At 37.8% G+C, this 12,595-nt stretch overlaps 2 protein-coding genes across 4 annotated transcripts in view; one reads left to right on the top strand and one right to left on the bottom strand.

Moving 5' to 3' along the window:
• The window catches only part of PIGB (phosphatidylinositol glycan anchor biosynthesis class B), a 369,888-nt gene extending 367,038 nt beyond the window's left edge, over nt 1-2,850 (bottom strand). The window contains exon 1 of the mRNA XM_044078951.1: nt 2,675-2,850. Coding sequence (XP_043934886.1) covers nt 2,675-2,792 — 118 coding nt within the window. The 5' untranslated portion in view covers nt 2,793-2,850. The remainder of the gene's footprint in view (nt 1-2,674) is intronic.
• A 68-nt stretch (nt 2,851-2,918) lies between these two features.
• Nucleotides 2,919-12,595, top strand: part of PIGBOS1 (PIGB opposite strand 1) — a 43,167-nt gene continuing 33,490 nt past the window's right edge. The window contains exon 1 of one of the 3 annotated variants that reach the window (XM_044078955.1): nt 2,919-2,939. The gene's annotated coding sequence lies outside the window, so the exon portion shown is untranslated. The other 2 variants (XM_044078953.1, XM_044078954.1) reach the window with 2 other exon arrangements.

Below are 12,595 nucleotides of genomic sequence, written 5' to 3'. Positions count from 1 at the left end.
TCAGTATGCATCATGTCTGAGGTGAATGAAATCTCAAGATATGTTTTTAGGAATTTGAGGCCATTGACTTTACATAGATTTTGCCCATCACAAATGCAGACAAATCTCTTAATATAAGAATCAAGGACAAATTCAAAAATAATGGGGTGGCTAGACAACCCCCAAAATAGGGACACATTTTAAAAATAGCTATTAGGATGTTATTAGAATAACAGATTATGCAATAACATGCATACATTTTCTGAAGGGCATGAAGTCTCAAACTTAAATGTTTGTCATTATTTAGTGAGTGAATTCCTCAATGCTTTATCAAAAAACTTCCAAATCCCCATATTCTGCGAGGAACAGACCAACATCATGAGACAAATCCTGACATTCTGCAAAATTATGAACAGATGAGAGATATGCTTATAGATTTTTTTTTATTATTATTTCAAACCCACTGGGGTCATGAGGCGGTGTACGGCCATTTACAGATGCTTTCTTTCCCTTCCTTATGGCCTTAAGGGAGCATCTTCACTAAAGACTATGGTTAACTCAGGAAAGTATGGTGGAAGAAATCCAGGACCTGAAACTCACAAAATTTCACTTTTAAAAAAGATTATGCTAATTCTGCTATTTGTATACACTTCTTCAATAACTTTTTACTTATTACATACATGTTATTAAATACACATATTTAGAAAACAAATATACAAGTCAGTGCAAGCCACTCACGGATACTTTTACCGTGGATTTTTAAACCTGACAGTATGTCTCACTGCTTCAATTCTAAATGAATACACCTAAGATTTGACAGGCTACACTAGGGCAAATTAATCTCATCAGCTGTGCCCTCACATTGCATTGGGGCAAAATGTAGCTTTCAAAGAAAACAAAATCATGTCAGAAAGTCGGCCTTTTTCCAAAAGCTTAAGAGTTTCTAACTCGTGACAAAAATGAACCCCATTCCTAAGTCAGGGTGCAATTAGATTTCATTAAATTACTATTGCTTCACTTTCTGATGTTTGCCAAGAATGCTCTTCTCAGCATCCAGAATGGACCCAGAACTGACAACTTCTGCAGTATACTGGAGTTACTTTTATTGGTTGCATATTTACCAATGGTTGAAATAAATTTACCAGCTCTGCTGCTTCTACTACTATTGAAACTATTTAAGCATCTTTACTCCATGTTGCTCAAGCTCCTCCCCCAAGAAGGCATTCATAATTAGAAAACAATTACAATGAATAAGAAGTTACAGTGTAGTCGACAGATATGAATTGTGTAAAGTTTCACAATGTATTTTTGTAATTTTGCTCATATTGGCACTTTAAAGATTGCAAGACACATGCCAGCAGAAAATACTTTTGCTCCATTTCAAATTGAATATCCCCAAACAGATTACACCCTTAACATGAGTGATCTATGTAGTCTGGACCTCCAGTCTCAAGAATGCCCTTCTTGAGGCTGGAGGGAACTTCTGAACATGATTCATTGGTTAGGTTATGATGGCCTACAGCAGCAATAAAGTCAGAACAAACCTCTGAACCGATAAAGGAACCAATGTAGCAAACAGCAAAATAGTGAAGAAAAAGGCAAACTGGTTCCAACACAGCACTCTTTAATAGCAACACAACAAGGTAAGCACTTTCACGGATTACATCAGCTTCCTCCTTGGTCTGAGGAAGTGGATGTAATCCGTAAAAGTGCTTACCTTGTTGTGTTGCTATTAAAGAGTGCTGTGTTGGAACCAGTTTGTCTTTTATTCACTATGATGGCCTACAGTCTGATTGCCTAGTACTTACCTATGAATATAAATACATTTTACTTATAGGAACTATGGTACTGTAATGTCAGAGCATTTTTACTTAGATTATAACAGAGAGGTACAGTATACTTAGTTTATGAGGGAGGGGTACAAACCCCAGCACCACTTGATGATTTTCCACTCTGGGACAGAGTGCAGAATACTGTACTTACAATTGCTATGGCTCACACCTATGTTATACAACAATGGCAACAGCGAAAACAAACTTTCTAAACAAAGTCTATGCTCATAATTTGCTGTACATCAAATATAGTAAAGAACACCGAGTTTTCACTCAAACATTTTCGAGTAATAGTTTGAGTGACACGTCAGTCAGTACATTTGCACATATCTTTAGTCTCTTACCAATTTTCATGGATATCCCCGATTTTGACTCAAACTTTTGCCCTATCCTTCCTTAAAACAGTCAATTTTGAGAAAAAACGTGATGGATTACACTTAATTAATAATAACAATAATTAGCATAATAGACTTCTTTTAATTCACAAAATACATGTTAATTCACATTCTCGTATTTTGCCAACTTCTTAACTTAATAGTAATTATATTAAAAAAGTGTCCCTGATCACTTCTGGTTGTGTATCGAATTCTAGAAGTAACAGGTTCAGAGTCACACTGGCAAGCATTGAAAATCGGCATCTCCTTGCTAGTATGAAGATACGTTAACATAAAGCATCTCAATCACTTTCTGTTTTAATGGTGCCGGTTTTAAGCTCTACCTTTGTTTTCTTTTTAAAAAATTATGTCGGGAAACAGGAACAATCTATGTAGTCCCCTGCTACAACTTCATGAATATCCAAGCAGTAGTCTTATAGCAAAACATGGACTATGATAAAAGTATCACTCCCTCAAGTATAGTTTTACCTTCTCCACTGCCTAAATGTGCATCTCGTTTACTGTATAATACAGATTTTCTCTTCCGCAGCTTGACTGTCTCTGTTGGATCAGATCTAAAGAAAATCCTCTTTTTGATTTTCTCCATATTTTACTACTGCAAATTAAGACAATTCACCTGCTCTCCACGTCTGTTTACTTCCGCATTTTTTAATCATCATATTGCGTCACGTTTTGGCGTCCATCCTCTTAAAGGGCGAGTATCACGAGTCTTTATGACCCAAGTTTAAGAATAGTATGTATTTAATTTCTTTAGCTATTTCTGTTAAGTTTGCCAAAGGGCGAAACTATAAAAATCAACGAAGTGGCAGACTGACAGTATAAGTGTTAAGTTCTGTAACGTTTTACAGTTGTGCCTGTACTATTATAGCGTTTGGTTAATCCGTGTTGACCAGTATGACATACCGTAATATTCCCTAGCCTTTCAGATCGTACAATCGTTATTGGAGAAATCGTGTCTTCAAAGGTTGAATCGATGACTGTAAAAAACTGACATTTTTTTCTGGTTGGTTTATGTTACTAGTTTTATTATGTAAACCTTTGCTGATTGGACATCACTGTATTTGTTAGCAATATGTTGTAATCTGTTCACGTGTTTGTGCTTTGCAGCACTGTATGGTAGCAAAACAAAAAAAACTTTGCCTTTGGTGAACTGGTTTGCTGAGCATTTCCAACCATATGTCCCTGGATTTGTTTTAAGTAACCAATTTTGCTTCATATTTTTGTCCTGTAAGTCATTGTTAGTCGTGTTGCTACATACGTGATCTTGTGTTTTTTTGGAAAACTACGTTTTGCCTTTAATGCAGCATGAGGGCATAGTTTGTGAGATTAATTTGCCCTAGTTTAGCATATCAGATCTCTGGTCTATTCACAAAGAATCGAAGTGGTGAGAAATGTTGCCAGATTTTATGATCCACAGTAAAATATTGGTGAATACTTTGCAATCAGTCAGTAATGCCAGGCATTTGAGTTTCATGTTTTTATTTATAAAATACAAGTCGATGCTACACTTGTTCCATTAAATTTAAGTTACTTAGAATTACATTTAAAATTTGTCCTTGGTTTTGGGCCTCCCCCACATTAGTTAGTATTTTTGATTTTTGTCCAGACATTTTTAGCGAAGAAGCCGAGAGATATGTTTCCAACCATGATCTGCGGTTTGGATACGTAGTTAGTAGTTCATAACTGTAGTAGTTAACATTTTTCTTTTATACGGTTGAGGAAGCATTTATAGCCTGTGCAGTGGATAGTAGATGCTTAAAGTCGCACATTTCAACTTGTGGTATTACAGTTTTTGAAAACGTATTGTTATACTGATTAAAAGAGAATGTATATGATAAAAAAGCTCCAGCTCTTCTCAGTCGCTTACCGTCTGCTCAGAGGTGACCTATGCCTGACCTATAGGGCCATGTCAAACCCTGAACTAATGGACATGCTTCACCTCAAAAAAACGAGATCCCTCAGAGCCACTCGTTCTAGCGACTTGAACATATGTGCAACAATAAATAGGACATGCTGGAGGGATAGATTCCTGTCCCAGCGACTCCCCTCACTCTGGAATAGAATTCCATTCCATATTCGACAGAGCTCCTCTCTGACCCTCTTCAAGAGAAATCTTGAGTGGATGGGTAATCGTAAGTTCTACCATGCGATCACTTCAGGAGCCCTGTTGACAGAGCCCCAGGTTACTAGTCTAATGGGGAGGTGAAAGCCATCACTCTGTGGCTAGGCTTATAAATGCCCATGGGCGGATAGCCTAGTACTTACCTATGAACCTATATGGTGTAGATTTTTTCATTATTAGCAGTTCTAAGTTGTCAGTTACAATAGGAAAGCCTAAATAGTCCTTGTAAGTCACATACAGTAATGATAATTTACATTTATAAGTAGAGATATATTATTATGCACAGATAATATTCATAAGAACAGATAAAATTATAATTGTAAGATGGTACAGTAGTTCATATACTTAATATTCGTGTGTATGCAGTTACAGCCGTATTCAGTTCTGAGTGGGTGTACATAGTTCATACATGATGCACTATTCTGAACAGATGTACAGCAGAAAGTGGTAATATAATGAGTGTGCAACATAGCATCGTTGCATTAATTATAAAATATTTAGAATATTTATTTGACATTTGTTGACTGGGATAGTTCAAATGGATAAATGCCCTTTTTCAGCGGAGGCCCGGGGAGAAAAGCTGTAGATTACAACAATACAAGATAATTTGCATGCAAAAGTAATGCACATTAGTAAAGCTCCATATTGTAACAGTACAAGAAAATTAACTTGGTAATGTAATTTAGATAAAAAAAAATGTGTAACGTATGTATAGTTAGAGAAGAAAATAAAATATAAGAAATATACAGATAGTGAGGATAATGGGTAATAGCAGAGAAGAAAGGAAACGGTAAAATATAAAGAGAAATTTGACTAAAGGGAGGGAGTTAGGAGGGGAGGGACAATGAGAAGGGAGAAAGTAGTAATAGAGAAGGGACAGTATTCAGGTGGGATGATCACAGATACATTGCCAGGTGCTGTTTAGATGTTGTTTGAGTGTTTTCTTGAACCCATGGACATTGGTAATGTTTCTGAGAGACATGGAAGCTTGTTCCATTGAGTGTCAGGACAATAGCTATAAAGATTTTGACCAATTGTTTAGGTTTGTGAATGTGTAATAAACATTGACCAGAGCTTCTAAGCCATAGGGGAGGGTTATAGAAGGAAATAAGTGTAGAGATAGTAGGGCAGGAGGAGAGTTTGTTTAGGATAGAATGGATGATATAAGTTGAGAAAGTAAGAGTTAGTTAGGAAGCTCTAACCATTCGACTGTCCTCAGAGCATGGCAGTGGTGAGATGTTGAATGCAGATTAGCAGCAAATCTTGCTACTTTGTTGAGGTAATTTCCAATTTGGAGAGAAGTAAAGATTGTATGTTTGAATTTGAAAACCATAGAAAAGAATTTGAGAACCTGGAAAAGGTTGAGTGGCAAGTAAGAATGAACAAGTGAAGTCCTGGAGTCAAGGGTGAGGAATCTTTTGTTTCTATATAGTAGGCCAAGCTTTTGGTGGGTTTTCTTAATACAATGATGCAAGTGCAGGTCAAATTTGATCTGATCATCTATAATCACACCAAGGAGCTTTGTGTGTGTTTCAGGGGTGATGGTAGTGTTATTCATTGAGGACATGGTAAAAGATGATTTAAGGTGGTAGAGGGATTTGGGGAGGAAGGATATATTCTAGTGATAGTTTACTGTTTAAGCTAGACTGTATAATAGCTTCAGAATTTCATGTGTTGAGACTTAAAATGGGTAGGTTGTTAGAAGGAAATACACAATTAAAGTCAGAAAATAATTTATATCACCAATATGTTTACATTTTGTATAGTGTTTTCATGTTAATTCTTTCTACAATTTCAGTTGACATTTCCAGTCATGTCACACCCTGCAGACTCCCAAAAATAAACTAAATTGCAGCAACCACATGTTTTCCATTATAGCACTAAACTTCTGCCTAACAGACCTCTCCTCCTTCTCCAAGTTTAGGTCACAGTTCAAAGCCCATTTCCTCAAACAAGGTGAGTGTAGGTGCCATCATGTTGTTCACATCAGCTGACCGCTCAACATCTCAGTCTCCTGTTTACATCCTCTTTTCAAAATTGGATGTTAAAACTAATGCTGTCCCTTCCCCCAACCCTAACCCTATACCTTAACATTATTAAAACCTTTCTGTGACACTGCCACTACACAAGACTGACTGAGACACACAAACATTCACAGACGCACACAAACAACACTACATCTATCCTGTAACCTTATCCTAAAATACACAGTTACACACAATAACCATCCTTCACTCATCCCCGACCCTAACCCTAACTCATGTGTATACATATACACACACACTCCCCAACCCAATTACCTGTATTGACATTCAATACCATCGACATATCCAAAGTTCAGCCATCCATACTGTTGACATCATATCACACCCCTGCATTTGTGAAACATATGTTTGGCAAAATGCAGGGGACCGATGTATGTGTGTATATGTGTATGTATGTGTAATGTAAATATGTATATGTGTGTGTGTGGACATATATATATATATATATGTGGGTCCCCTTCACATGATTGACATTTCAGAAAGCCGAAGACTATATGGCCGAGACCATATGATCGACTTTTGAAGTGTCGACTGTGCATAACAGGCATCTTCGTACAGTGCGGAATGGAAAGATTTCCATCTTCCGCACTGTAGTACTAACTCGGAGTTGGTATATTTGTTTCGGGGGGTGTGTGGGGGGCTTGCCCCTTAAGTTAGTGATTGATGTGTCCCCCCCCCCTTTTTTTTTTTTTTTTTTTACATGATCGACATTTCAAAAGTCAGTCATATGGTCTTGCCCATATTGTCTTCGGCTTTGTGAAATCTTGACCATGTGAAGTAGATCTATAATGTGTGTGTGTGTGTGTCTGGATCTACTTCTTGTAGTCCATCCATGTAAGTGATGACATGCCCAGACTCTACACTGCATGCTCCAAGGCTAATCCGTGTAAAATGCAAAGAAAAGTTTTTATGGGGGGAGGGGCAAGCCCTTATGCACCTCCCATGTGGGGGAGCTGCATCTGCAACACCCCCTGCTAATTATATATACTAACTGCAAGATTGCACAATCCCTGGGGAAAGGGCAAATCCTCCTACTCCAGGGACTGTTGATCTCATAAAGCTGTTGACCATTTGCATATATTTACCAGTGTAAGTCTACAATATGCAGGTATATACTGCGTATAGTGCGTATAGTGTATGTATATATATATATATATATATATATATATATATATATATATATATATATATATATATATATATATATATATATAAATACACACACACACACACACACACACACACACACACACACACACACACACACACACACACACACACATTTTTTCTTACTTAGAAAACTGGTCCCTTATTGGTGATTTATTTATTTATTACATTTTTAACCGGGAAATAGTTCGACTGGGCCAGTGGCCTGTTTTCAGCGGAGGCTCGGGGAGAAAAGCTCCAGAAAACTGTTCATAATTTTCATTTAATATTTGAGGCAAGTACAAATATAAAAATATAACAAACAGTGCACTTAGTTGCAAATAAGCACAGATTCATGTAAAGGTTTGAACTACAAACAATAGAGGTACTAAAATGTATGTTATACAGTTAAAGTTAAATAGGAGAATTTTGTAGGATTGTACAGACTTGAGCTTGCAGTGTTTAACCGCTTAATTAGTGTATTCAAAGTTTTCATTGAGAACGTTCTTTCAAGAAATGGAGGCTTGAACATTACACTTTCCAGCAGAGTACAATTGTCACAATGGGGAACTTCGAATGGTGCCATACAGTAGTAGATTCGTATGAACAAGAGAAGATATTGGGATAGAGAGAAGATGTCGAAGTGGGTATAGAGCAAATGCGAGTTGTTGGTTCTATTATGGCGCCATTACAAGAGAGGATGGGGGGGCTGGCATGGTTTGGGCTTTTCGGGTTTGAATATAATTAATTTTGTTTTATTTAGGTTTAGAATTAGTTGGTGCTCAAATAGGTACTTTTCTGTGTCTTTGAAAGCAGATTGCATTTTTACTTGAAGTTCTAGTGGGGAGGGAGCAGATCATATAAACATAGCATCGTCAGCATATTGGACAATGGAGGCTTGGTCAATAGAGGAGTTGAGGTCATTGGTGAATAGGATAAAAAGGAGTGACCCAAGAATTGAACCTTGGGGTACTCCAACAGAGATGGGTAGTATGGGGGAGAGAGTGTTTTCTCATTTGGTTGCTTGCTGACGATTGGAAAGATATCTGTGGAACTAGGATAGGGAAGATGAGCTGAGGCCATAGGTTGAGAGTTTAAGTAGAAGTTGATGGGAGACAGTGTCAAAGGCTTTGGACATGTATAGAAAGATGGTGGAGACTGCCTGGCCTTCATTTAGGAGGTGATGTATTGTGTTAGTAAAAGAGATTAGTGCTGTACTAGTACTGTGTTTAGGTCTAAAGCTGTGTTGAGTACAGGATAATACATTGTTAGTGAAAAAGTGGTTAAGGAGTTGTTTATGGATGCATTTTTGTAGGATTTTTGCTAGGGGGACAATGGCAATGGAATGGTAATTGGTTAGGTCTTTGGAGGGACCACCTTTGTGGAGCGGGATTACGTGGAGTATTTTCCAGAGGAGTGGGATGTAGTGCTTGGCAGTAGACTGATTAATTAAAATAGATATGGGCTAAGCAATAGATGGGGCAGCGATATTTTTAGAAATTCGTTGGGGAGCTGGTCAGCAGCAAGACAGCAGGGTTTAAGTTTAGTTAGGAGAGCTTTTATGTAGCTTGTTTGCACTGAGTTAAAGGAGAAGAGGTTAGGATAATCTACGTTAGAAGAGGGAAGAGTGGGAGGTGGATTTGACTGGTTGCCTAGAAGGGTGATTATGGAATTTATGAAGAGAGAGTTAATTTGGGTAGCGATCAGTGGAGTTAATGGTAACTAGTGGTGGGGTGTGGGTTTGACCTGGACTGAGGAGATGGTTGAGGTTTTGCCAGAACCTTTGGGGGTTGTCTAGGTATTTTGCCAGAACCTTTGGGAGTTGTCTAGGTATTTTTCTTGGCAGGATTGGAAATATAATTGTTTGTCTTTTTTGATTTGTTTCTTTGCTTGATTCCACAATTGTTATAAGTAGAGAGGTTTGATGCAAGTTAAGTGGTCTGATACTTTGACTAAGCTTTCTCTCACTCTCTCTCTCTCTCTCTTTCTTTTTTTACAAGTGTTGGTTTCTTTGGTTAACCAGGGTAGAGGCTTGGATTTTGAGTGCACTTTCCTAGGTGGGGCCAGATTATTGAGTATTTTAAGGACTGTATTGTTGAAGTATTGCACAGCTAGGTCTAGCTGCAGGTTTTCGAGTGGTGTCCAATCACATTGTTGGAGTAGGAGGTTGAAAGTTGTGGGGGAGAAATCTTTTCTGTTATGGATGTATTTGTATTGGATGTTATTATGTGTATGTACCCATTTTCGGTAGAGGAAGGTAGGTGAGTGATCACTGAGAGAGGGAGACAGCCAGATATGTAGCATAGGGTGGGGTTGTTGCTAAGTATAAAACACCAATGCCCAGCATGAAGAGTACATCAAGCACTTGTAAAATGAAAATCAAGTATTATTTACATGAAATACTTTATTCATACAGGTTTCGGCTAACCAGCCTTCTTCAGTGAAAAAGCATTACATAATGGATGCATGATGTAACTATATATACACCCCCCCAGCCAATAACAGACATGTCCCAACCCAAAAATTGCAAGTACATTGAATATGTATATAAAGCAATCAATGTAAGTTAGAAATATATATCAATAATACATATACATATGTAGATAACAAAATATATGAAAAAGTTATTTTACATGTGTATATAAACATACAAACAAATTGCATATATATATATATATATATATATATATATATATATATATATATATATACACACACACACACACACAATGTAATGTATATAAATATATACAAATATAATACAATGGTCTGTGGTATCCTTTATAAGTGGTCATTGAGTCCTGGGGAAAATAGCGCTCCTAAATTAATGATCCAATATTTTTCTTTATGATTAAGAATAGTGTGCCAGGCTTGTTGGTTACTCTTATCACCAATAATTCTATTACCATAAATTTGAAATCAGCATTGGCATGTTTGATAGTATGTCTATATAGGACATTTGTCTCCCTTTTATTTCGGATATCACTTCTGTGCTCAGACATCCTAATTCTCAATGAGCGAGAAGTTTGGCCCACATACAAGGTGGAACATTTACATGTGGCCAAATATACTATCCAGCTGCTGGCACAATTGCCAAAGACCCTGGAGATCATACACCCTGCTGGTGTTTGTACTAGTGAATTGTTTTAATTTACTCACAAATTGGCATGACCCACAATGTCCACAAGGGAACATTCCCAATAATTGATCCCCTGACATGGTCAATTGTTTATATATTGCTTCCCCACTCTCCTTATGTTTGAAGTGCGAAAAGTGAGCACCTAAAGTTCTCCCAAGTCTATAGGGGAATTGGCATCTGGGGCCCAAACATTCCCGAAGTTGATCATTGGCCATGAGTATATTCCAATGGGTGTCTAGCACATTTCTAATGACGTTATTACGTCCATAGGTTGTCACAAACCTAAGGTTTTGACCCGCTTGTGTTGGCTTCCGCTGTTTGTACTCCAACAGTGTGTCCCTATCCTGAGCAGAACTCCAATCACTGGCAAGTGAAGTGCAATATCGGACTCCCTGTATCCTCTATCCAAAAACCTGTTACACATATCCTGTCTGGCATGTTCAAACTCCCATGTAGATGAGCTGATTCTTTTAATGCGCATAAATTGTGACTTTGGAATATTGCGGATGGTGTGGCGGGATGCATACTAGATGCATGAAGCAGGCTGTTGTATTGTGGATGTTTACGAAACGTCTTGGTACTAAGAGTATGATCCTCGTTCCTATACACAGTTACATCTAAAAAGTTAATACTGTCATGATGTGATGTAAGAGTGAATTCAATACCCCACAAATTGTCGTTAAGATACTCCAAAAATTCCTGCAAATATGTTACATCTGCTCGCCACACCATCCAGCAGTCATCCAAATATCTGTGGCAGATATCTATTTCCACTTGGTAGATGTTATGAAGGGGATCATAAATCATACATTCCTCAAAGAAAGCCATAAACAGATACGTATATATGGGGGCAAAAGAAGCCCCCATAGCAGTCGCCTGCAACTGCCAATAACATTCACCCTGGAAATAAAAGACATTTTTGTTCAAGACATGTTCTGCCATACATACCAATAGAGTGTTGAAGCCAGGGGGATACAAGGCAGCATGCTCTAACCAAAAATGCAGTGCTTGTAAACCAGCCCAATGGGAGATACTAGTATATAATGCCTTTACATCCAAGGTGCACATCATCCATCCAGGCTCTAATTGTGTGCCTGATATGATTTTAAGAAATTGTGTAGTATCCTGAATCCTAGCTGTGACTGAAGCCAATAGTGGTTTTAAATACTTAGTCAGGAATACCGACAGGGGTTCAGTCAGAGAACCAGTACCTGACACAATAGGTCTGCCTGCAGGCTGGGTGAGTGATTTATGAATTTTAGGTAGTAGATATAATATTTATTTTTGCGGGTCCGCTACGGTGAGATGGTTTTGAGTAGAGTTATTGATAATACCTTCCTCCACTGCCTGATTAAGGAACGTATCGATCTCTCTCTTGAATACGGGGGTTGGGTCTATAGACATTAACATATAACATCTTGAATTGGATAGTTGTCCCTTACCCTCATTTAGATAGTATCCCATATTCATGACAACCAAAGCCCCTCCTTTGTCAGCTGGTAAGATTACTATGGTGTGGTTGTTTCTGAGTTGTTCCAAGGCAGCTGCTTCCTCTGAGGAAAGGTTATGACTCAAAGTGCATGATTCTCTATGTGGAAAATGAAGATCCCTCAATACCGCTCATAGGAAGATTGAAACATGTTTGTTCATTGGTGGTTGAAAGTCGAGTTTATGAAACCTGAATTCATCAGATCTTTGAGAGTTATTATCTGAAAAGAATAATCTAAGGTTAAGTCTACGACAAAATTGATAGACATCAGTAACTGTACTGTATTCATCAACAAAGAATCCAGGTACAAAGCCAAGACCTTTATTCAATAATCGAGTTTGCTCATCCGTTAGTATTACATCAGATAGGTTTAACACATTCTGGCCAGCACTCCTAGTTATTTCAAAATGGTCTGTAACAAGTCCTCCACTGAGCTGATTCCTGCCCC

This window comes from Protopterus annectens, chromosome 7.part1, assembly GCF_019279795.1.
Source record: "Protopterus annectens isolate FY-2018-M chromosome 7.part1, PAN1.0, whole genome shotgun sequence".
In the NCBI taxonomy this organism is placed as follows: Eukaryota; Metazoa; Chordata; order Ceratodontiformes; family Protopteridae; genus Protopterus; species Protopterus annectens.
The sequence above is the reverse complement of the archived record's forward strand: the minus strand, read 5'-3'. Positions and strand labels throughout refer to the sequence as shown.